The 23,870-nt window shown below is 53.5% G+C and overlaps 6 protein-coding genes across 6 annotated transcripts; 4 read left to right on the plus strand and 2 right to left on the minus strand.

Moving 5' to 3' along the window:
* Window positions 1-1,156: 1,156 nt before the first annotated feature.
* Window positions 1,157-2,806, plus strand: TRIREDRAFT_59778 (G-protein coupled receptor; the record flags this gene model as incomplete). Its single annotated transcript, XM_006964130.1, has 3 exons — window positions 1,157-1,321; window positions 1,382-1,936; window positions 2,042-2,806. The coding sequence occupies 3 exons, from the start codon at window positions 1,157-1,159 to the stop codon at window positions 2,804-2,806; spliced, it is 1,485 nt and encodes a 494-aa protein (XP_006964192.1).
* Window positions 2,807-5,634: 2,828 nt separating this feature from the next.
* On the plus strand, window positions 5,635-6,053 carry TRIREDRAFT_106129 (uncharacterized protein; the record flags this gene model as incomplete). Its single annotated transcript, XM_006964131.1, has 2 exons — window positions 5,635-5,809; window positions 5,884-6,053. 2 exons carry the CDS (start codon window positions 5,635-5,637, stop codon window positions 6,051-6,053), a joined length of 345 nt encoding a protein of 114 aa, XP_006964193.1.
* Window positions 6,054-6,285: 232 nt separating this feature from the next.
* TRIREDRAFT_106130 (uncharacterized protein) lies at window positions 6,286-8,675 on the minus strand (the record flags this gene model as incomplete). Its single annotated transcript, XM_006964289.1, has 4 exons — window positions 6,286-6,675; window positions 6,797-6,960; window positions 7,140-8,136; window positions 8,217-8,675. The coding sequence occupies 4 exons, from the start codon at window positions 8,673-8,675 to the stop codon at window positions 6,286-6,288; spliced, it is 2,010 nt and encodes a 669-aa protein (XP_006964351.1).
* A 3,164-nt stretch (window positions 8,676-11,839) lies between these two features.
* TRIREDRAFT_106131 (uncharacterized protein) lies at window positions 11,840-14,320 on the plus strand (the record flags this gene model as incomplete). Its single annotated transcript, XM_006964132.1, has 1 exon — window positions 11,840-14,320. The coding sequence occupies one exon, from the start codon at window positions 11,840-11,842 to the stop codon at window positions 14,318-14,320; it is 2,481 nt and encodes an 826-aa protein (XP_006964194.1).
* Window positions 14,321-15,312: 992 nt separating this feature from the next.
* TRIREDRAFT_59173 (uncharacterized protein) lies at window positions 15,313-17,016 on the plus strand (the record flags this gene model as incomplete). The annotated part of the gene is made up of 4 exons (XM_006964133.1): window positions 15,313-15,695; window positions 15,793-16,302; window positions 16,368-16,509; window positions 16,612-17,016. The coding sequence occupies 4 exons, from the start codon at window positions 15,313-15,315 to the stop codon at window positions 17,014-17,016; spliced, it is 1,440 nt and encodes a 479-aa protein (XP_006964195.1).
* A 2,358-nt stretch (window positions 17,017-19,374) lies between these two features.
* Window positions 19,375-21,123, minus strand: TRIREDRAFT_59726 (DNA photolyase; the record flags this gene model as incomplete). Its single annotated transcript, XM_006964290.1, has 2 exons — window positions 19,375-20,524; window positions 20,609-21,123. Coding segments are annotated over 2 exons (1,665 nt in total), but the record flags the coding sequence as incomplete, so codon positions are not given.
* Between the last annotated feature and the right edge of the window lie 2,747 nt (window positions 21,124-23,870).

The raw sequence follows: 23,870 nt of genomic DNA on the forward strand, positions 1-23,870 counted from the left end.
GTCGGCCGACGGCTTTGGTCCGGACTAGATATCCGTTCCTGTACTGGCTGGCTGGCTGGCTGGCTCCCGTATCCCGTCTTTGCCCACCTCTAGGATGGTTTGCCGACCACCAGGATGCACGGTGAACCGGTCACAGCACCCCTGGATACGTGCTTGTTTCAAGCCGAAGGCGCCAGATTAGCTTTTGCAGGCTTCATGATTCAAGGCTCTGCTCACCACCAAGCTTCACAGGGCTTAGCTCAGACGACCAGGACGCCGCATCCAGGCCGACATTGGACGATGGAAATAACATGGAGACCGGAGACAGATTTTAGAGGAACTTCCAATTGTCAAACGGATGGATACCTTCTCCATTTGCCCGTAAAGTACAAAGGACGAGCAACAGCAGATGGGACCTGGTGCTGTACTACTAGAAGGCAAGATTAGAAGAGTAATAGCGTCAAGTGCCACCAGCACGCAAACTCGCAATAGGTGCACCTTGCCTACTTTTTTTTTTCTCCGAGAACCCACGCACCCTATTTAGGGTTGTCAGAGTGCTCCATATGGCTACTATTGCCTTCCATCCTTTCGACCTGCCTACTGACCGCAGGTGTAGGTACTGCTATCCGAGGTCGACGTGGGGAATTGCAACTGACTGGTACATGCCCTGCACGTCGACAGGTTATTAACAAACACCCCCCCCTCTCGGCATTCGTTCTTACCTTGATTCCATCCGTTTAACATACCTCTCCTCATTGCTTCTCCTCTTCATCGTCGACAGGGGGCCAAGTTCTCGCACTCTTCTTCGCGAAGAATCCGAGATCTCCTCTGTCTTCTTCGTTTACTTTCGTTTGTCAACTCCTCGTTTTCCATTCCTTCTCCATCTCCTATTCGATTTCCATGCTGGCAGACTTGCTTCTCCTCTGAGCCTTTCTCCCGTCTGGCTCTGGTCCCTACTTCTCCTGGACTTTGGCTGCCGGCTGCCTTCCGATCTGGTTGAAACCTCTGGAGAATACTCTTTCCCCCCTTCGTCTCTGGAACCTATAATGCGACGACGACTTCAACGACTCAACCCGAAGCACATTGTCCACTGATCCTTTCCTGTGGATCCTATCATCTATAATAATAATACCAAGGCATAGTCTGTCTCGCCTCTTCGCTCACCTCAACCACAGCCATGCCGTTAGGGGTGCTGCCACCGGATGGGCAGTCACTCGCCCCTCTGGACCCGACTCTTCGCAGCGGACTTCTTGCCATAACGGTTCTCTCATGCATCTCCTTCTTTTCCGCAGCCACTCTCTTCATCTACTTGACATACAAAATCGTCGCCTGGCAACTCTTCGTTCGACGGGAGAACGAAAAGCGCTTCCGCCACAGACACAACGGCGAGGATGGGCGCGAGGCTCAGCGCGAGGCAAATCTGCAAGACCAACAACCAGGCCACGAGCCTTCAACTTCCCAGCATGCTGTTGATTTTACTCTAGGCATCGATGGCGTATTTGCCTCGCGCCCAAGCGTGTCCAAAGACGCCTCCGTCAAGGGGGATGGACAGTTTCCACAGCAGGACAACGGCCCTCCCCTCCGACCGATGAAGGGATCGCCCAACCAGTTCCTGATTCTCATTTACAACCTCCTCATTGCCGACCTGCACCAGTCCATTGCCTTTGCCCTCAACTCAACTTGGATCAACCGAAATGCTATCCTGGTGGACACCAAGACGTGCTGGGCTCAGGGCTTCTTCGTCTCGACTGGCGATTTGTCTTCGAGCATGTTCATCATGCTCATTGCCGTGCACACCTTCTTTTCCGTGATCAAGGGTTATCGGCCGTCGCAAAGACTGCTATACCTCGCCATTGTCCTTGTGTGGCTATTTGTCTATTTTATCTCGGCGTTGCCGATTGCCATTACAAACAACGGCCGGGAGCACGGTGGCTTGTTTGTTCGAGCCGGCGCCTGGGTACGTTTGCAGCCTATCTCTAGTCCTTTCTCTCTCTATCTCTCTCCCTTTCTCTCTCTTGCTTTATTGGTTTGAGTGGCTAACGTCATGGTTGAATCCCCTTAGTGTTGGATGAATGCCGAATATGAGCGCCTGCGCCTGCTTACCCACTATCTATGGATCTTTATTGCCCTCGCTGTCACCTCCGGCCTCTACATTGCCATCTGGTACTCTCTCCGTAAGCAGGTTCGCCTTCGTCGAGCCGCCAACCCGGGCGGCGCTCCAGACCCTGGCTATGGAGAACACAATCCGGCCTTTCTCATCTATGCGGTCATCTACGTTACATGCACGCTCCCGCTGGCGACAGAGCGTGTGGCTTCCATGTCGGGTGCCGATATACCGCTGGGTTGGTTTTGCTTTGCGGGAGCGTTGATTTCCCTCAACGGCTTCTTTGACTGCCTCCTGTTCGGCACAACTCGACACTCCATCATCTTCGCCTCTAAGTACGACCTGGATGCGGCAGACACGGGTATGAAGACCATCGCCTTTCTCCAGACACCCAAGGCTCGACGCTACGGCAACATGATTTGGATCCAAGGCGGCGAGGGCTCCAGACGGAAGATGGAGCCCAAGGCTACAGGCGGATGGTGGTCGTGGCAGCGTCTGGCTGGGCAATCGAACAGCCCGAGACAGGAGAAGCGGAGGCGGCCTCGGGGATCCAGCCAGGAATCGCTACGAGGCCCCGGCATTCAGATGGACTTGGTCACAACGGTTGTCGTCGAGGTGGAGGACGACAAGGAACGCGATATTCGATTTCCCGACCCGGCTGCCAGCGCCAGTCCCTCGGTCAACAGCACAGAAAGGGACGCCATCAGCGCAAGAGCCATCTAGTAAAGGGGGAGGGAGGATGATGAATTCGGAGAAAAAGAGGATGGAGCGGTTCTATCCATTAATGAAGCTGATTGTCTGATTTTTTTTTTGTCCAATGTTACGAGATACCTCTTTATGTACAACGCATCTTTGGTGGCTCAGATACGGGATGGCATGGCATGGCATGGCATGGAACGGAACGGAATGGATTGAGCTTGTGGAAGTGATGGCCTTCTGGGGACCTTTATGAGAAATGTATCATAGCACAGCACAGCACGCGCGCACACACTTCTTTTTTGGACTTTGCGATTGACATATATCAAAAGAAAGAAGGAAGTCTTCTCTCAAACAGTGTGCTCCTGGCGTGCTCCTCAGAAGCCGTAGAGCCAGGGCCAATGCCTGCCTTTTGAGCACGTAGGATGCCTCAATCCTGCGATATTCTGCTGATCCTTTCGACACGCAGCTCCCACAGCATCTGACCACCCACTGGCCAGACTTGGGAGATTGGCAGACCAAAGCTGACGGCTCTTGATGTCCTTGTACGCTATGATCTACCACTATACGAGTACTGCTTTATCCCCTTTGGCGCGGACGCTCTTCATCGAGCTTCACGTACATGGACTACTTCTCGTACACCTGTCCCATGGCTTTGATTCACTTGTACAAGAAGGGGTCCTGCCATCAATGGACCCTTTACAAGAACGGCCCGCCCGCGTCCCATTCCGCTAAACCCACTCTCTGCGCTTCGCTAACACTGGCACAAGCTACATATCACTTTGTTAGGCTTTGCCGAGGAGAAAAGGAAGAACGACAGGGCTAGCCGTGGGTGACGCGATTCATTGAGCCGCTTGAGTTGTGGAGAGGCGGCACGGTATTCGTAGCAAGCGGTGCGCTGCTACTCCATATATTATTCGAAAGATAATATTCGGCTACAATCGCATAATATTGGCATTTACTAGACGAGTTTGTTCGGCGATCTCACATGGGCCAAGATAGGGCGTAGGTGCAGGATCCGTTGGCAGAAATTGGGCTGGTCATCAGCTGGTCGGACTTTTCCTGCCATGACCGATGGCAGCGGATTCGCCGTGAAGAAGAGCGAGCGATAGGACAAGAGGAGAGAGGAGGAAGTAGGTGAGTCGTAATGATAAGAGGCATGGCATGAGGCGGAGATAAGTAACACGCCTCCGACTGGCAAGGCTAGAAGGCAAATCTTGCTGAAATCGGCGTAGTATCGCCCTTCAACTCATTCCCTGAAACGGTGGTAATAATGCCGCCTCTTGACTTGACCTTGACTACTACTAGTAGTAGGATCCGCATTCTGGGAGAAGGAGGACCAGACGGGGGTTGGGGGGGTTGCCATCGTGAAAACCCATCAGTCCCTGAAATTGGGTCGCGTTGAAGCCATGGTGAAGGTGAACTCAGTTTTGAGGCTGTCAGCCCGCCCAGGCACGAGGCCCAGACCGCGGTGGGGGGAGCGTGTTTGCGATAGTCGTTGAATCGTTTGCTAGTGATATTATCTGGGTATTGCAGGCGGAGCAGCATGAATCTAGGGGGAGTGGTACGAGCAATACGAGTGCTAGAACGGGGTGTAGGGAGACTAGAAGTTTTTAGCACGTCTGAGCAGGGCCTGGCAAGTCTCGATCAACTAGATGTCAGCTGCTTTGCCTCGAAAGCATTGGGTCCTCTCGAAAGAGCAACTCGACGGCACAGTTTCGAGATCTTTGATGGTTGGACATGGGAGTGATGAGGCTGAGGAGCGTGTCGGAGTCAAGGAAGTGCACGAGTAAACAGATGGATTGTCACCATGCCTAGACCTGGCAGGCCAGGGTGTAGCGAACATGGCGGTCGCTCGCGAAGCAGAAATGATCGTCAGACGGCAGCTCACCCTGGAAGAGGACAAGGGGCCTGGGAAGAGGGAGGGATTCGGAGCATTGAAAATAAACAATACGACAAGGTCCAGCCGCTAGGCTTATTGATCTAGAATACGACGCTGCGATTAGGTTACAGCATCGATATGGGCGCGGAGGGTGACGTTGGCCCCTCTCTTTATGCTTACAGTAGCAGCCCTTAAGCAGACTGTTGGTCACTACTGTGTATCCAAAGGATTTCGCGTGATAGACAGCCCGGATAAAGCAAAGATACCTGGACAGAGAATAACCAATAACTCACAGATTTAAAACTGCTCGTACTGTGCCGCCAGGGACAAGCTGGGTAAGTGTACAGGTAGGTAGTAGCTAAGCTCCAGGACTACCAAAACCGAGCATCGTGGCTCATCTTCCCCGAAGAAGCAAATCACCATCGCACACATGGCGCCAAGATTGCGGGGGGTTTCATGATGCTTCTACTACCCCAGATACTTGGACCGTTCAAGAAGCGACATTACAGTCATTGGTGCCCTGCGATTCCATCTTGATTCTGCACAAACTCCAGTCCAACGTACTTGTACGGAGCACGCACAGCAGGCGTGATCCGAAATCTGCAAACTAGTGACGAGATCCAGATTCTAGGCAGTGGCAATCGATCCCCAGGCGATCCGTGTGTAGGTATGACGTCTGTGACGTGATGCTTGTTTCTCTCCGGTTACACACGACTTCACTCGTCCTCAAGCTTGATTTTGGCATCAATCTCAAAGAGTGTATTTAATTCACTGGATCCTCTCCCCTTGCACTGCTGACCTCATTATTTCTTGCACAGCTAAATTCCGCTACTTACACCAACAAAGCCTACGAATTACTCTTTCTCCCCTCGACTGTCTAAACTTGCATCCTCTCCGGACCCCCCCCCCCCCCCCCCCCCCCCCCCCCCCAACAAGACATAACATACCTCGAAACGTGCACACGGTTGCAACCATGTCTAGCTTCCTCAACAAATTCACCGGCTCTTCCAACGAAGCCGGGAACAGCACAGAAGGAAACAACAACACCGGCACCCAAGAGCAAAGCGGCGGCGGCTTCATGGACAAGGTCAACAACATGGCCGGCGGAGGAGCCCAAGGCGAGAAGAACGAGGACATGCTCGACAAGGGTAAGTTTTGCACAACGAACTATCTAGTGATGTAGCTCTCAGTCGACTAACTTGAGGGCCCTCCTTTCCTCTAGCTGTTGACTTTGTGCAAGAAAAGGTTCTTGGCCAGGGTGATCAGAGCAACGAGACGGCCGCCGAACAGGCCAAGGACGAGGCCATCTCGGACTTTATCCGCGGCAAGTACAAGGACACAACGGGAAGCGAATTTCCCATCAAAGACAAGGATAGGGAATATGGACTCTAGTCTTCTCGTTGATATTGTATTGTAGCACTGTGGATGGTTCGATTTCTCCCTGGAATGGCATTGACAATTTGTGACCTTGAAGCCAAGAAGCAATAGCAAAACAAAAACACTCGAAAGCAAAACCCCCCTTTCCAATATCAAGTATCTAATATACAACAGTCTCAAGCTGAGTTCATCAATCGTCTTTGCTAGCGTCCGAACAATGATGGCAACTGAGAAACATTCTTCTCACTCAATAAAGATCGCCGTCGGAGCACTTCCTTACCCACTCCCATACCACATCGTACCAAATCCGAGTGTTCTCGGGCTTGACCGTGACGTGACTCTCATCTGGGAATGTCAAGAGCCGACTGGGGATGCCCTGGGCCTGCAGCGAGTTGAACGCCGTCAGTGCCTCGGTGAGGGAGCATTGTTTGTCCTTTTCCCCGTGGATGATGAGGGTTGGCGGTGCGTTCTTCCAGCCGTTGAAAAACGTCGACCGAACCATGTCATTCTCGTATATATCTAGATTCGCATGCGTGTACGATGAGTTGAGCTGGTCGAAGCTTTCAAAGGCGGGCTCTTTGCGCGAAAGGGGTGCGGGAGGGTCAATTGATCCGCTATGGTACACTGCGCAGCAGAACTGGAGACAACTCAGTCAGTCAAGGTTCCAGTCTCACATATGTAGCCTGGGTGAGGATTTTTTTTCTGCCCATCTTCTTCTTCTCCCCCAAACTGGCTACGTTGGAGGTTGCGCAGCTTACCTTGTTGGCAATGTCGTGTCCCAGGATCTTGTTTAGCAGATAGGCAGCACCACTGCTTCCCACTAGAGTAGCCCTGAATTCGTCGAGATAAGGCACCCCCTGCAGGTACGTGATCAGGCTGAGGAGGTCCTGAAAAGGTTTGTCTCCCCTCTGGCTGCGAATGCCTACAGAAAGTCAGAGATAACGGAGCAAACTCCTCTCGGACGGGTGAACGTACGCTTCGTGAACTCGAGCCCATATCCGCTGCTGCCCGAGATATTGGGTAGTACAACGACGTACCCCTGTGCTGCCCAAGCGGCGAAGTTGTCCTACAAAGCAACATCAACCGTTAGCACAAACATACCGCAGAGGGGGGCAATCATCGTCAGCGATGCGTTTACACGTGCCGTTGTTGACCATTCGTTGTTCCAAGCCGTGCCCGGGCTGCCGCGAGGCACCAACACCCAAGGATACTTCTTGTTCTCGTCAAAGCCCTGTGGCCTTATCATCCAGCAATGGACAAAGTAGCTGTTTGCGCCCTCGTACCAGAGCTCCGTCACCATGTTGAACGCAAGATCAAACTTGGCGCCACTCTTGGTTGCAGAAGATACGGTCTTCAGGATACTGGCCTCCGAAACGTTCACAATCTGCCACAGGCTGCTGTCGACAAAATTGGACGATGTGGTAAAAAGGACGCTCCAGTCTCCCTCCCTCAACGGGTAAAAGGCACTGCAGCTGCTGCCCGTGAAGAACGTCTCCGGTTCGGCCCCGTCATACAGCGTGAGGTGGGAGAGCACTCGGTGACCCAGCTGATGGCTTTGCAGAATCAAAGAATCAGAGCTGCCGGCAAACTCAAAGGCCGTTGGCGGGTTGTCGTCTCTGTCATCGATGCAAGTCACCAAGCCAAAGACGTCAAAAGCGTCGAGCGAGTGAACAGAAGCCAGAAACAACCGAGTGTTGTAGGGATCCTCATGGGCTGTGTAGAGGAATCCAATGCTCGATGAATCAGGCGTAAATCTCACGTTTGTGATGGACGCAGGCTCAAAGGTGGTGGGTATGAATATCTGTCGGGGCATGCCCTCCGGGGGCAAACAAAAGGAATCCAGGCGTACAAAGTAGAGAGACAGGGCCGGGCTTCCATCTGGCCCAGGTTCCCTCAAATTCCGCGAGACAAAGGCAATGCCGTTCCGGCAGATATCAAAGTCGTTGCAGGGCGCGTCGGTATAGGTGTTGGATGGAGCTTCCAGATCTATGTCGTCAAACAAATTGAAGAGCTCCCCTTGAAGCTCCCAGCGACCGTTGCGAAGCGCCAGCTCGTTGTACCAGAGGCTGCATCTGTTGGGCCTGCACGAGGCATTCCACTGCATGCACCGGTTAGCATTCGCAAATGGCCGAGGTAGCTAGGTAGTGACTCAACAATAGGGATCTCGGTATCAAAGACTCTCGCTGTTGACCCCCTCTGGGCGGCCTCTTGGTTGTACAGCCCGGACTCGCCCACAAGAGCAGTGACTACGAACGCGACGCTGCCATTGTCCAAAGCTCTCAGCTTCAGGTTCGACACTGGGGCATCAATCTCTGCTGCGAGATAGTGCTCGGCCGATACATCTGCTGCTGACGCTACCAGCACCTGAGTTCGACCAGTTTCCGCGGACCGCAGATAGATGATATCGAGCTTCGCAGAGGGAATCCAGAGAGCATCGTGGACAAGAGGATCGCTGGAAAGCTGCGTCGACTTCCCAGTCTCGATATTGAGAATGCGGACCTCTTGCCTTGTCTTGCCGCCGAGAACATGTGCAGAGACTGTATAGAGAGCGTGTGTCCCGTCTCTATTTGGAACGGCTGGGCCTCGCCTCGGGTCGCTCAGTAGGACCTCGGCGGTAAGTTGCTGCACCCGAACCATGGCGAAAAGCGTATCGTGTGAAATATGCCGATGGTAGCCTCTTGATCCGAAGAGCTGTATCTTTCACGCAAGGGGGGAGCACTGATGGCTCTTTTTTTTTTTGGTCTATGTGTGATGAATGAAAGGCTCGATCTTCAACATGACACTTGCGGGATGATTCACAACGGCCACCAGGGCGCTGTTTCCGCTGAAGCAGCCAGCTCAGAATTTGCCAAAGGAGGCGTAGGCCCAGGCAGCATCTGCTTGCCTGTCCCCAAGTCTGTCTCCCATTCGCTCCCTGCTCCGAACGTATCTTGCAGCAAATAGAGGCTCGAGACGGCCTTCGCCCCCGCTCGTGTGACGCGTTGGCACATGCGTGGCACGACTCGATCGACTCGCATTCTACGGCCTTCATGCGGGATTACCTACCATGGGAGGACGGGCATTTGGTACCGTCGGCTAGAGAGGTGCGATCCCTGCCGTTTTTCTTCACCGTCCTATCTAGGTACCTTTCCATTCTGGCAGAATCATCTATAAACCCTGATGACAGTTTGGAGCAGTTGCTGTAGCCGGAGAAGGAGCACTACCTAAGGGACCTAGGACAGTAATACTACCTTAGGTACCCAGTTATGCAAAACGTAACAGCAGCTCTTTTGAATCAGTGCCAGTAACGGCGCTCAGGCGCTTGGCACCTTCGGATACCTACTACCTAGGTAGGTAGTGGTAGGTATGTAGCAAGATCGATGGGTCCTGATGAGGAACTCATCACCGTAGCATAGACCTCGGGCAGATGAAGAAATTCACTGCTCAATCTGTAGTGGCGAATGGCTTGAGACAGATGCAGAGTGTCGTGTTAGACGAACCTTCATTGGGTATTAGTGTTTCGGTTTTTGGGAGACAACAAGTGGAGGACACCAAGTGCAGCTGACTGGCCAATAGCTCGAGGTATCCGCAACGACTATTGCCTTCGGGCGGCTAATTGTAGGGCACTACGATCCCTGTTGAGGTGGCATCGTATGTAGCATCCTGGAGCATAGGCAAATAGGGTCTGATGAAGCACGTAAACTTTCAACCAGAGACGCAGTGTACATGTAGTAGCTCCAACGACAGACGTAATGTTCGAGAGCCGATAGTAAGGCGGTGGACTGTGACGTCCAGTATCTGTGTTCGTGATGAGCTTTAGTGGGAAAGATTGCCAGTCATCCCCTTTCGCCCCAAATGTTGGCTGCACTGTGACTCCAACTGCCTCGATAGCCGAACAAGCCCTAGTATTCGAACCTCCCCTCCAGCATAATAGATTTGTCTACTTCGTAATTCATCGATTCTATGCTTGAAGGAATCAAAAGCACTCCATCGCAACCGAAACGAAATCAAGTTGCCGAACCCCCGAGTCGAACCTCGCAATATGCCGCCACCAGCTCTCGCACCAGCTCCCCAGCTTTGACATTGCCCAGGGCAGTTTCCGGATGGAACGATACTTGCCGCCTTGCACCTGGAAGAGCAAAAGCAGCTCCACAATGGAGACATCTTCTTTGGTTCTTCCATCCCCGGGGGTGATCTGAGTTGAGATCCGCAATCTCGCTTCTCGGGAGCACCGCATTTCGTTACGCGGAAAGCGGAGAGAACGACTACTACCTTAGCTGCCGCGAGCTAAATCATATCAAGCCAGGGGAGGTGGAGGGGAAAAACATGAAGTGCACAGCAGTATGTATGTACCTAGGTAGGTAGGTATCTGCTTCGTGGAGCAGCTGGACCAGCCCGTCAAGCTTCTGCCTTTTCTTGCTTTTCACGAGGCATTGCATGCTGCTACAGGACATGTCAAAACAAGTGCATACGAGTGCATATGTCCCTCAAGTAGTGGGTGTATGCTGTGTGATCGTGCTCGAAATCACCCACCCCCCTATCCAGCCGTTGTCTCCCAAGTCTCCTCTGCATGAAGAGACCAGGTATCAGCATTTTGTATCTATCAACTTGCATCGGATACGACACAGCCGCAGTAGTATCAAGCATCTTAGTCTCATACCTCTACCGATGTCGTAGAGGTAGTATTAGGTTCACGCATGTGAACAACGTACAGTAGCATCGTAATTCAGTCGAAGTCCGTTCCAACGTGGCAAACTCCGTACAATGGTGACCAATGGAACAGAAGTCAAGCGGATATGACGCCTTACAAGATAAAGCCAAGCATCATGAATGGACGCGCCGAGTTGTATCGCCTCTGGAGCTCATTGCAATGATTCCTCTCATGATGCATTTCTTTGGGGGAACCCCCCTCCTCTAGAACCACAAGGGAGAGCAGCTTGAGCGGTGCTTGGGGCCAGGACAACGGTTTCCGGGTCTCCACTGTGTGTGATTCACAAGTGTATATGTATTCTTTTCCTCAGAGGCGCTAGTTCGTGGGCCAAGCAGGTGTAGATGTGCCTCCAGGGCTACCTTAGGTGTCGACATGGAGGTAGTATCGGATGGTCTGGATCCACGAAACCATGCAGTAAGTCAAGGAGACAAGAAGGAAGCTGTATGTGGCCGGATTGCACTCGCCTCTGGATATCTGTGGGTGGCATCAGTGCAAGCAAGCGGCCTCGACCCTTGATTCTGTGGGTGACAGGCATTGCTTTGATGCAGTGCGGCGTATAGTAGGGGGGGTGGAACTACCTACCTACCTACCAACCCGCCCAAGGTGTGTACTGAAGTGCGCTGTCGGGCAGCATGCCTACTTACCTACCTACCTACTGTGAAGCACCTTAACTTCATGTTACATACCTTATCTTAGGTACATGTAGGCAGTATGACCTTGGGTGCGCTTAGCTACTAGTACCCAGGTGCCGCAGCTGGCGGAAGGCTGTCACCTCTCCCATCCCTCGGCGGCCACCTGTTGCCCCAGGTCTTGCTTCTTCTTTCGTTTCTTCCTCTTTCTCACTTTCTTTCTCTCTTCCCACCTCCGCTTCTTCACCTCTTCTTCTTCAACAACTCCTCTTCTTCACCTCATCTTCTGCAACTCCTCTTTTCCACCTCTCCCATCACTAGCCAACACATAACTATTCTGTCAACGACACGCCTGTAGTCTACCGACCACAGCACAAGCATACAAGATTCTGTTTCGTGCAAAGACACCACTCCTTTGATTCCCTGATATCGTTTCCATTGCCCTCTGCTCCTGGAGCGTCTCTCTTGCCAATATCGGAGTCATGAGCGACAATATTCCAACGGCTGTGGCCTCGTCTCTCATCAACAACGACACCACACCCCCCTACAAGGACGAGCAGCAAGTGACTCGTCTGGCCATGTGTGAGGAAGAACAGGCGGGGCCAAGCGGCCATAGCCAGCAGGAGACACTCCAGCAGCAAAAGCAAAATGGCCAAGTTCAGCAGCAAGACGAAGATATCGATGCTACGCCGGTTTCCCAAAACTTGCGAGAGTATCTCTCGGCCTGCCACAGCATGACTCAAGCTGCACAGAGCCTGACTCTCGACCCTTGCGCCTCCGACAATGCTACGCTTGCCCCTGAGGGAAAAGTGTATCCTCAACGAATCGTCCCGTCTCCCAACTTTATGGAGAAGCAGAGGGGCGTCTGGTCTTCTCTGATGCCGCACAAGGACTCTAGCCTCTTGCAAAAGTTCTTCCCCTCCATCGAGCAAGTCCACAATCAGTATTTTGCCATGGAGCCCATCAACGGCCGCATGGCGCTCTGCGTCTCCGAAAGAATGGGCACGTCCTCTGCCGTCATCACCCTCCTACAGCAAGTCATGGAGGATGCCGTCCTCAAAAAGGCGGTTGGGCTGGAGGGCAAGTTGACGTACGGCCCGCTCGAAGGCGACCCTGCCCTGAGTGCCCCTGATGAATCCAGCTTCGAATATGATCTACCTGGATTTCAGCGGCACTGCAGCCTCTGCGTCTACTCCAATGTCAACAGCGGTCGGCCTGTTCCCGCCGTTGCAATTGAGTACAGGCCATCTGACCTGCCCCTGGTGCAGGAGGTCACCGCCGCACTGGCCGAGGAGATCACCCCTCTGAGCGATGTCATCGGCAAGGAAGACGAAAGCTTCACCTTCGACTCCTCCTCGAAGCAGACCATGACGGCCATCATCACCCAGCTGTATGACTGCATGGTCAGATGCGGGGTGACTTATGGCTACGTGTACACCGGAGTAGCCATCATCTTCCTCGAGATACAGGAAGACCCATCCGTGGTGCACTGCTTCGTCAGCGTGCCCGACGACGATGTCTCCGTCCAGGAGGAATCGGGAGTGTACTTTTCAGCCGTCGGCCAAATCTTTGCCTTCATGATCCGCGCGATGCAAGCAGGACGCATCTCTAATAAATGGCGCAACAAGGCTGTGAATCTCGATGTTTGGAGGACCGACTACGGCGAAGTGCTGCTTAACATGCCGCCGCTCCCGAGTCCTCGAAGCTCTTCTCCTGCTACTAGCGATGGCGACGAAGAGCTGGTAGATGAGGACACGGAGTACGACCAGGACGAACTGGATGATGAGCTATTGGACGATGAGCTATTGGACGATGACGTTGACGAGGATTATGAAGAGGAGTCGTATGTGGCCGTCGAAATCAGGTTCAAGTTCTCCCCTGATGGATTCCTGGTACCCGAGGATGATGTTGGGAAGCCAGCCGAAGAAGCCGACAACGCTCAGTCGGACGACGAAGACGCCATCGTCGACGACGGAAGGCGTACGGCGTGGATTGGTAAAGACGACCGCATCATCGTCAGTGAAGTCAGACGCCGGGAATATTGCACTCAGGAGTGCCTCTTGGGCTTGACCAGCGGCGCACCACTGGACACGAGCTGCCCCAACATTCACATGCACGGAGACAAGCATCTCGATAACGTCGAGTTCTTGAAGCTCGTTCAGGAGCAGCTCGCCCTTGCTAGAGGCACGGGCAGCAACTGCATCTACCTTCAACTTTCCGGCTCTATGGGAGACCTCTTCAAGGTGACGCTTGCTACCCGCGGGTACACGTTTGTCGTAAAGGCCGTCATGCAGGAGAACGTGTCTCGTCTCCTGCGCGAAGGCGACATGTACACTCGGCTCAAGGGCCTTCAGGGCGGCTGCATTCCCGTCTACCTTGGAATCCTGCAGCTCACCTTGCCCTTCCAGCACGATGCCAAGCAGTACACGCACTTCATGCTCCTCAGCTGGGCTGGTCGGCCGGTCAAGAATTACTGGGGATCGCCTTGCAACCGAGGCTTTGTCTCGTCGACTCAACGAGCGTATACGGAGCTTCACGATGCGGGAATCATCCACCGCGACGCAAAACTCGGCAACATGCTCTACAACCCCCAGCTGGATAGAATCATGCTGGTGGATTTCGAGCGCTCGTCAGCCTATCGCTGCCGCCTTAAGCAGGCCCAGCTTGGCAAGGCTGACGGCAATGACAACTTGGACGACGAGGAACGCAACCGTGGCAGTGATCACGAGTGTGACGGCGACTGCGAGCTGCTGGTTGACGAAGTCGAGCATGAGGACTTTGGCAACAGCACCGACGAAGAGATGTGCGACGCTTGCAGGCACACCTACGGCTCCTCCAGTGGTGGCCTGCGAAGAGTCAGCAAGTGCGAGAATCTCCGCAAGGAGTTTGAGGCTGCCTCTGGCCATGAACTGTCTCGCGCCGTCAATGTGATGAGCTGCTTTGCTCACAAGTGTTACTATTGAAACGCCGGCATGAGCTCACCTGGGGTATTCCTGGGCTCTCCTCGGGGAAAGGTTCGAAGGTCTCGGGATTAAGGAGAAACGGTCGTCTGATCGCATGGGACGGGAGCAATGGTGATTGGGGTCACGTAAGTTCGACAATCGGGTTCAGCTCGGCTCCAGATACGGTCCATCATCCCTCGCGGAAGGCTTCATTTTGCTTGCTTGATTGAATTGGCAACTCGAAGGCGTGGCCAGGTAAACTACGAAATAGTTTGGAGGTACTCTACTGCCTAGGCAGGTCTAGCAGCGCCTGCGTAGACGGCCCCAAGTGCAGCCTTGCCTTAGGTACCTAGTTCACCATTGATTTCTCATGTTTCCTCATATCCTGAGCATTGCTTGTGATGCTGGCCGTTCACACGTAAAGAGGTGCGGACAGTGTGATTGTAACACTACTGGCGGTGTTCAGTGGTGAAAGCTCGAATGAGTTCAGCTTTTGACCCAAGTGCAATTGTACACGCACCCTTGAACCTGCCGGTGTCCAGAGGTACGGCATTAGATGACTTGGTCGTGAGACTGAATTGTAGAGCTCTGGGGGCGTGAGGTGATATTGCCTAATTATAGCCCGCAATAGGTGATTGCAAACGGCAAGGCTCGTATGGAGACCGATCTCGGATTATGGGATTATCACCGAGCTACCCACCCGCACCGTGATTAGCAGATGCGTGAACGGAATCGAATATTCGAGGTTCATTTGTTCACGCAGTGGGGCGGGATCTGCTCTGACAATTGTTTTTTGAACAAGCTATAAAGATTGCCGTTGACCCTCCATAGACGGTAGGGGAGGAGAGGAGGACTGGAAAATGGAAGAGTAGTAATACAAAGGTGCAATCAGTCAAAGACAAAAGAAGGGGATAAGGTAGGAAAACAGCTACCCAAAATCGTTGTCGAGGAAAAGACATCGACCAAGCCAGAGAAAGAGAAAAGTAGAACAAACTACAGATCAAAGAAAAAATATGGAGGAATCCTCGGGGCTCCTCCTCAAGATCCTTTCCGAGCTGGGCCTCGTTTCTCTCCATCACAGCAGGCAAGACGTCAAGCTCCTCTGCCTACAGCGATTCGTCCGCCTCTTCGCCTATGGCGCGTCGACCCTGGTCTTGGTGCTCTACCTCCAGGCCCTGGGCATCTCCAAGACCAGGATCGGCCTTTTCATGACGCTGACGCTGGTCGGCGATGTTTGCATCAGCTTCTGCCTCACGCTTGTGGCCGACGGATTGGGCAGAAAGGCGATTCTGGCTCTGGGCGCCCTTTTGATGACTGGTAGCGGCGTTGCCTTTGCCTTCTGCGAGAATTACTGGGTGTTGCTCGGGGCGGCCATATTCGGCGTCATCAGTCCGAGGTATGTGAGGATTCTCCCATTCGATGCCTTGCTTGACAAGGAGGACTCTATCCAGCGAGAACGTTATGGGTTGACCTTGCTTTCAAATCATTCATAGTGGTAACGAGATTGGCCCCTTTCGAGCCATCGAGGAGAGCGTCGTTGCTCATCTGACGGAGCCGGCGTCGAGAAGCGACGTCTATGCCTGGTACAGCCTGCTCGGCACTGCTGGAACGGCATTCGGGCTGATGACTGGTGGATGGGTCGTTCAATATGTCTCCACGGTCCTCGAATGGCAGCTGATTGATGCGTACCGACTCATCTTCTTGGGATATGCCGTCCTCGGCCTGGTCAAGCTCACCCTAGCCCTACTCCTGAGCAGCGCCGTCGAGGCCGACGAAACGGTCACAAAGGGAGCCATCAAAGCGAACACAGAAGACGGCAACACTGAAACATCTCCTCTCCTCGGCAATGGGCATGGCATTTCGCAAGGAAACGAGGAGCAGCAAAAGAGCCGTAGCCGACTTGCGTCTCTTCTTCCCAACATTAGCCAGGAAGGATACGCTATAATGACCAGCTTGAGCGTCTTCTTCGCCCTGGACGCATTTGCCTCGGGCCTGGCTTCCATGTAAGAGGACTCCCTTGCCTCATTTCGCTAACCATAGACTAACTAAAACATGTCGCATAATGCAGGTCTTGGGTGACGTACTTCTTCCGCTGGCGCTATGGCATTACAGAGGGAAAGCTGGGCTCCATATTCTTCGTCACGAGCATCACTTCGGCTCTCTCCATGCTTGTGGCCTCTTCCCTAGCCAAACGATTCGGTAACATCAAGGTATGTGCTTCGTTGGACTCCTCGTCCGGCCTTACCCCCCCTCCCCCTTTCAATGTACGTCGAATGCACCATTGTTCTGACCCCCATACTCTTCCAACCCAGACCATGGTCTTTACGCATCTGCCCTCGTCCATCTTCCTCTCTCTCATCCCGGTCTTCCCCGACGTGCGTCTCTCCTTGCTCTTCCTGTGGCTTCGCGCCTCCAGCCAGAGCATGGACGTCGCACCTCGGGCAGCCTTCCTAGCGGCCGTTATCAAGCCGAGCGAGCGGACAGCCATCATGGGCGTCATAAACGTGGTCAAGACGATCGGAGCCAGCCTTGGCCCCTTCCTTACGGGCAGCTTGGCGGACCAGGGCTTGTTCTGGGTTGCTTTTGTGACGGCCGGTTGTCTCAAGGCGAGCTACGACTTGGGAATGCTTGCCGTTTTCCAGAATCATGAGAGACATGCAGCTGAAAGGGATAAGCAAAGACAAATTGCGGAGAGGACTGTCGCTGGTTCTGCATAGGTGGCAGAAGAAGAAATGGGTGGAGGAGGAAGAAGAAGAAGGATGAAAGAATAAGACCACGAATAGACAGCACATGATATGATGAGAGACTACGAGTTACCGTCTCAATACAACAAACCAGGTACTCATATATGGAATTTTCTACTACTGCATCATTGAACTGCTGCTTTGAACACAGGTACCTGAGAAGTGCATACCACGTGAATGAGCCGAGGGTGGGCATATAGATGAGGGTAAGAATGTAGTATACGATAGGAATTTAATTGCTATTTAGGATGATGCTCATAACGATACTCAACTAATACTGCTCATTCGTGCAAATCAACGCAAGCCTGGAGTCTCTCCGATATTGTTTCCGCTCCGCACTTCCAGAGGCCATCTCCCCGCCCCCCCTTTTTCTTCCCGTTGCGGCCAAAGCCTTGTGGTCTCCATCAGTTACCACATGCAGGAAGCTGCGCTGGCACAGTCGTCATCAACGTCGTCTTCCTGGCCATCGCACTCCTCACCCTCACCGTCATCCTGGCCGTTCTCATGAGTCTCATCAATGTCGCCCACATCAGCGCTCTCAATAACTTTGGCAGCATCAGCAACATCAACAGCCTGACCCGAGGCTCCTGGTTTGTCCGATTGCTCAGATCCTTGCCCAGATCCATCCCTATTGTTGTCGTCTGCCTGACGGCGCCGGCCAGAGGTGCCGCGCCTCCCACGTCTGTACGGCGTCCTGTGCGCGACTGGGGGAGGCAAGACATCCACGGACGCTGTAGGCATAACAGGGCGCGTAATCGTAGTTGTTCCTTCGGTAGATTCAGTCTGGCCAGTGTCACCGCTTTCCCTAGAGGACCGACTTTGATTCCCACGGCGACGGCGAGTCTTGAGATAGAGTTGAGGGGGGTCAGGGGGAAACTCGGGATTGGAAGGAGGCGGCGGGAGGCTGTCGAGGAATCGAAGAATCATGCCGTGTCTCACGACCTCGTCAGTGTCGGGAGGAGTGGCGTTCCAGGGACCACCACCACTGGGGCCCGAGGCGTGCCACTGATTATAGTCCTGTAGCACTTGATAGTAGGGCAGTTCCTCCATGTACTGATAGGTCGAAGGGCGATTGAAGGCGTATGGCCCATATAACGCCGGGCAAGGTGGGCTGGTGTAGAGACTGTACGGATAGGTTGTAGGGTGGGTTGCTCCAGCAAACGACTCTGGCATCTGGGGGCTCCATTGGGGAGCGGGAGGAAAGGGCTGCATGGCCTGGGAAGCCCTGGAGGCCGTTGGGAGAGCGTTGAACGCGTTTTGAGTGGTTTGGGACGTTGAGATGTTCCCGGGGACGACGTTTCGACGCTGCTGATATTGCCAGTTCTGAGAACGGTGCGCCTGAGATCCGTCTTGGTGGGTGTGATACTGCCAGGGTTGTCCACGAGGCGCTTGGGGTGCGTTGCGGGGAGGCTGAGAGGGCCAGTAGTCTGCACGAGGGCCCCTTGGGGCATTTGGCGGAGCATTTGACTGAGCAGCTGGTGGCCGGTAATCCGCACGGGGGCCTCGTGGAGCATTCAGTGGTGCCTGAGAAGAGCCACGGTATTCCTGAAAGAAACCAGGAGGAGGCTGAGCCGGTCCATGATGTTGAAGAATTGGAGCGACGTGTTGCATGCGAGGCGTGGCTTGAGGCGCTTCAGCAGCCCGTTCGGCCCGAGGGCCGCTTGGGGGAGGTGCCATTGCCTCAGGTCTGCTGTGTGCTTCGCGAAGGGCTGCGGCGGCTGCAACAGCTCTGGGGTCAGAAACCACGATAGTCGGGCCTCGAGATGTCGCCCTCATGGCAGTAGGGCCTCTAGCCGCGTCATGGCGAGCTCCGGAAGCCGAGTTCGCTATGATAGGGCCACTGAGTGCATTACCAGGAGCCAGAGGAGAAACCCGAGCAGGCAGCAGAGGCTCCCTGTCTAGACCAGGATGACTGGAAGCCTCAGCATCTTGCAGAGGAGCCATCTCGACCATATTGCGCGTTGCTTTCTGATGCGAATCCATCCACGCGGCGAAAGAAATCTGAAGTGACCAAGCGAGTGTTTGTTGGAAAATTGAAAAAGGAAGTGCTTGCGGTACAACAAGATATTCCGGGCTTCCGCCACAGGATCTTGGGCGCGGTAAATATAAGAAGACAAGGGGGAGACGCGGAGGCTCTGGAGGCGGTGGTGGACAAGAACAGAGACTTGGGGCCTGGATGGGGATGATGACTCTCGAACGGGAGACAGGGAGAAATCTGGGATAGGGACCCAGGGTCACAAATCCGTGAGGTGGTCTGGAAACAAACAGTTGAGGGTGCAGGCCCCCGCAGCTCCTGTGGTTGGAGCGTTGACAGTTGACAGCATCAGACGGCACCGGCCTCGTTACCATGACACTCGTCGCCAGCCCGAGCAGCTGCAGAAGCTCCGGAGGAGTCGTGGCTACTCTGAACAGGTTTGGCAGTGCCGTAAGACGCCGCAACTCTGGCATCCACTCCCGTACAAAGTGTCCGTCCGGATCGAACTCGAGGGCGGCGTGGGCAGGAGAGAAGGTCACTTCACCGCCACTGGGATCAGGGCCAATGCCGACATAGTGCTGCCATCGATGCCAATGCAGAGATGCGTCGTGCTCTATGGAAAGAGACGCCACCCATTCGACACCGTAGCGCCAGTCGACGCCTGCGAACTTGCCCAAGAAGTTGGCAGCAAGCATCTGGGAGCGGATGCTGATGTATCCGGTGCACAGGAGCTGCCTCATGATGGCATCGATGAGACCGAATCCGGTAGCTCCTACTTGGAACTGCACGAGAATGCCTTCGATGCCGAGGGGGCAAGGCACTTGGTCTGGACGTGCCTTGTTCCGATTTGGCGTCTTGTAATATATGCCCGGGTTTCTGCCCGGGCCGGAGCCCTCAGGGCTGTAGACACTCTGGCCGTACTTTCTATTGCACAGTCGAATGAAGTCGATATGGAGCATCTCTGCTCGAAGTGCCTTTGTCCCCATGTTCTCGCCCTTCCCGAAGCCCAGAGCTTGAGCAAAATCCGGCTCGGTGCCCTGCTCGAGCCGGACTAGCTCTTCGTGGACCTGCCGAGCACTGATACAACCAAGAGACAGGTAAGCAGACAGGTTGAAGCACCCATCTTGCTCTTTCAAGTCGTCAATGGTTGTATGATACTGCGATACGATGCCCTTCTTGATGACATAACGCAGTCGATTGAGAGCCTGTGTTTCGCCGCCCCTGGCGGGGAATACTGCTGGCAAGCTCCTGGAGCCGATTTCCTTGAACGCAGCACTAAGCCCTACCTGCTTGCTCAACACCTCAAAGAGTTTTGGCAATGTGTCTGGAATGTCGAAGGGGTGCTTCTGGGTAGGGAGGGATGCATGATCTGGATAAGGGGGCAACGAGAAGGACAGGGGGGGAGGAAGAGCACGGCGAGGCTGGTACTCCATACGGCCGATTCGCGTCTGGAACTCAGAGAACTTGTCTGGCAACTCGAGAATTGAACGAGTAGAGAGTTCAGGACTACATTATTTGTTTTCGACAAGGATCCGGCGTCAGATTATCTTCGAGGCACTGCTGACATGGAGGGCTATTGGGCCAACTTACTTATCGATAAACCACTTGTGATCGCGAAACGAAACAAAACGAAGTCCAACCTCGTCGCAGAAAGAAGCGATTGCTTGCTGTTCGCTGACTTCCACCGGCAGAAACCCCTTGGTCATCCACACAGCGGCGACTTGAGGGCCGTCTTGTTGGTCGGCATAATGTTGGACGATGCCCTCCAAGACGTCGGGGAAGCTGCCGGCACGAATGATCAAGCCGGATCCAAGAGCTTCAAGCTTGGACTTCAGATCCCAGACCGATTCCACCAGGAACCTGACGCGGTGGATGCCGCACTTCCAGTATCTTCCGACCCCGGTCAGCGCATGGGGATATGGAAACGTCTCTCCATCTTTGACCAAGCCAGAAAGGTCTATCTGGTCAGGAGGCAAGACATACACAGGCAGCAGGTGGGTATAGCCATGTTCGCTGCCAGTTATGGACAGATAATGGAGGATAGGGTTATCGGCAGTGCGAAGGTCTTGCCCCAAGAGATACACGACAATGCGACCGCCAGACATGACTGGGGAACCTTGGCAAGGAGACAGGGAGTAGGGAGTAGACAGGTGCCGACGAAGTGGGTGTATGGGAACTAGAAAGCTCCTGGTGGCTGATAGTGTCCGCGAAGATGTCGGACCCAGCTGCTGCCGTAAGGCAAAGCAAGTATAAGATGCAACAAAGACGGTATGATTGGAGGGTCGATACAAGCCTGGGCCAACAGACGCTCCTCGATCTCGTTGGCGAAAGCGGGCAAGGATACGGAAATCGAAGCACACCTTGCGGGGAGGTCGACAGCGACGAATGAGGCAGTTCAGGGAGAGATTAGTAGCCTGATGGTGAGTGATTCCACACCTAAACCAGATGGGGCACTTGATGAAATGGGAGACTTACAGAGACGAAGAACTGGCGTTTGTGATGCTTAGCAGCTTGACTCAACCATCGACGGACTAGTCCAGAGCAGTTCGATATGGCTCAAACTGAGAGTGAACCAGGAACTACGGCAGCGAGAGAAGTCTCCTTTTATGGCCCTTCTGAAGCCCGCCCAACTGTGATGCGCTCAAAGATGTTTGCTACCTCAAGCCAAGCGTAACAAACAAAAAAGAGGCGTGATGGTCATTCCCACCCGTCAACGAGCAAGGTATATGCGGCGTCGTACCTAGGGATGGAACCGAGCATTCGAGGTGCCATTCCAATTCAAAGCACCGTTTTGGGGAGGGCCCGCCGCTTACCACTGCCCTCGCTCAGACAGTCACCACAGAGAAAAGATGTTCTTCGTCTTCTCCCTCTATGCTTTCTCTGGGCTCAGGGCCTCTGGACGGAGTAGCCTCTATCCCAAGGACGTAGGCTCTTTACTTCCGGCTACATGCAGTTGATACACCGACTCCCTCTACAATGAGTATGGTACATGGACAGCACATGGGTCTAGACCAGGCCATGATGGGGCTGAGGCAAGTGATCAGGCCAAGCTGAAAGTCTTGATCCAGCGGCTGGCAGTTATGCTTGGGCGGCATGCATACAATGCACTCCAAAGCAAGAGTAGGGCAAAGACTTGAAGTAATCTGCAGGTCGTTGAGCATCCAAGTACATGCGATGGACAAGACAAGCCTCAGTCTGGGGAGGGGCGTGCATCTCTTGCTCTATTTCCAAGTGTTGATGATATCAGGAATTATTGTATACCTTACTCCAGCATCGACCATTGGTAAGGCAATCGGTGTTTACACGCTTCTTGGACATGCAGATTGGTCCATGATCGGATGAGTGGGTAGAAGAATTCTCTGCTATGTGGTTACTGACGGGAAGAGCAGAGGGGGGGCCATTCGACTCCGCGAAATAAGATAATCCTCGGCGTGCCAGGGTGGTCTGCTTCCTTTCGGCTTTCTCATCCTTATTCTAATATATATGCCGCTGTTTGTTATTACTATCTGCATGTGCAGGAAGAAAGTGGCGAGGCTGATCAAGGCCAATCATTCAACCAGGCGGCGATTCCGGGCTGAGGCGCTTCAATAGTGGTTTATCCTGCATGACAGCCCCTTCTCTTACCACGAAGCAGGGAGAAGACGATAAAACCAATGAAATCAGAGAGGCACGGTTGAAGTACGTAGTTCCTTGAACATTGACCTTGCCGCGATCCCCAGCTCCCATAGAGAGAGGTTGGATCGAGACACGCCAATTGGTGGTGAGCCCAAGCATCTGTAAGTGGGTGGGGGGTCGAACGATGTCTCAGCCCGCAGACATTGGAAACTTGTGCTGTAAAGGCATCTGATGATGAGGAATAATGGCGTATCTTGTTTGAAATTACCAGCCGCACAATCTCTTGTTTTCTTGCTTACTCTCCATGGAGCTGTACTCCAGGATGACCGACGGTTCCTGACGCCCCTGGGAAAGGGTACTTCTGCTCCCACCCCCAACAGCGCTATAATGAAAGTACCGGGTCCTTTCCGCGGGAAGGCCCGCCAACCCACTTGGTTGGATCTATGGAGTGCCAGTACCTGTAGTAGTGGCAGTAATCCAACTTTAACCACCCACTTGCCGCTACTAGTACTACTACCTACTAGTATGTACTAACGCAGCCTGTAGAAAAGTTCAAGAGGGAAAGAGCGAGTGAGTGAGTGTAGGTACCACTTTCGACTCGGCTGCCTGAGCTACTAACCTCATCAGGTGTGAAATATCGGGCTTGCATACACATTGTAGCACCTTCCCTCGGTTGCATACAACTCTCTCATCTCAAGTACTATTAGGTACGTAGAGATTAGGTTGGGAGGGCGCAGACTGCTTGAAGTACTTACCAGTACCTACCTAGGTAGGTACCTGTAGGTAGGCACTTACCTGTTGTAGGTAGCCTGGTCACAATGTGCTTTTGACTTCAACGAGATGCCTCAACAGTTCCTGCCCATCTCTTCCCTTCTGCCCATGGCAAGTGCCAGCTGCGTGCCTGCCATAGTACCGCCAGTACCTCCATAAGTTATGTACCTACAAGTAGTACCTAAGGTAGGTAGTCAACTTGAACTGAATATAAGGCACTGCAGGTAGGTAATGCCTAAAGTATCTCCTTCTTCTCGTATCTGAGAACCTAGGCAGGTAGGTACCTCATCGAATAAGGTAATGGAGAGATGTGCCGTGTACCTACTACCTTAATGTACCTACGAATACCTAGGTACCTAGGTAGTAGCTTACAAGGAGCAGGTCTCGACTTACAGTAGCCGCGGCAGGTGCTTCCTCTGTCTAACCCGTTATAGTAGCTTCCAGGGACTTCAAGTCAAACCTTGTA

The sequence above is a fragment of the Trichoderma reesei genome (assembly GCF_000167675.1).
Source record: "Trichoderma reesei QM6a unplaced genomic scaffold TRIREscaffold_6, whole genome shotgun sequence".
Lineage (NCBI taxonomy): Eukaryota > Fungi > Ascomycota > Sordariomycetes > Hypocreales > Hypocreaceae > Trichoderma > Trichoderma reesei.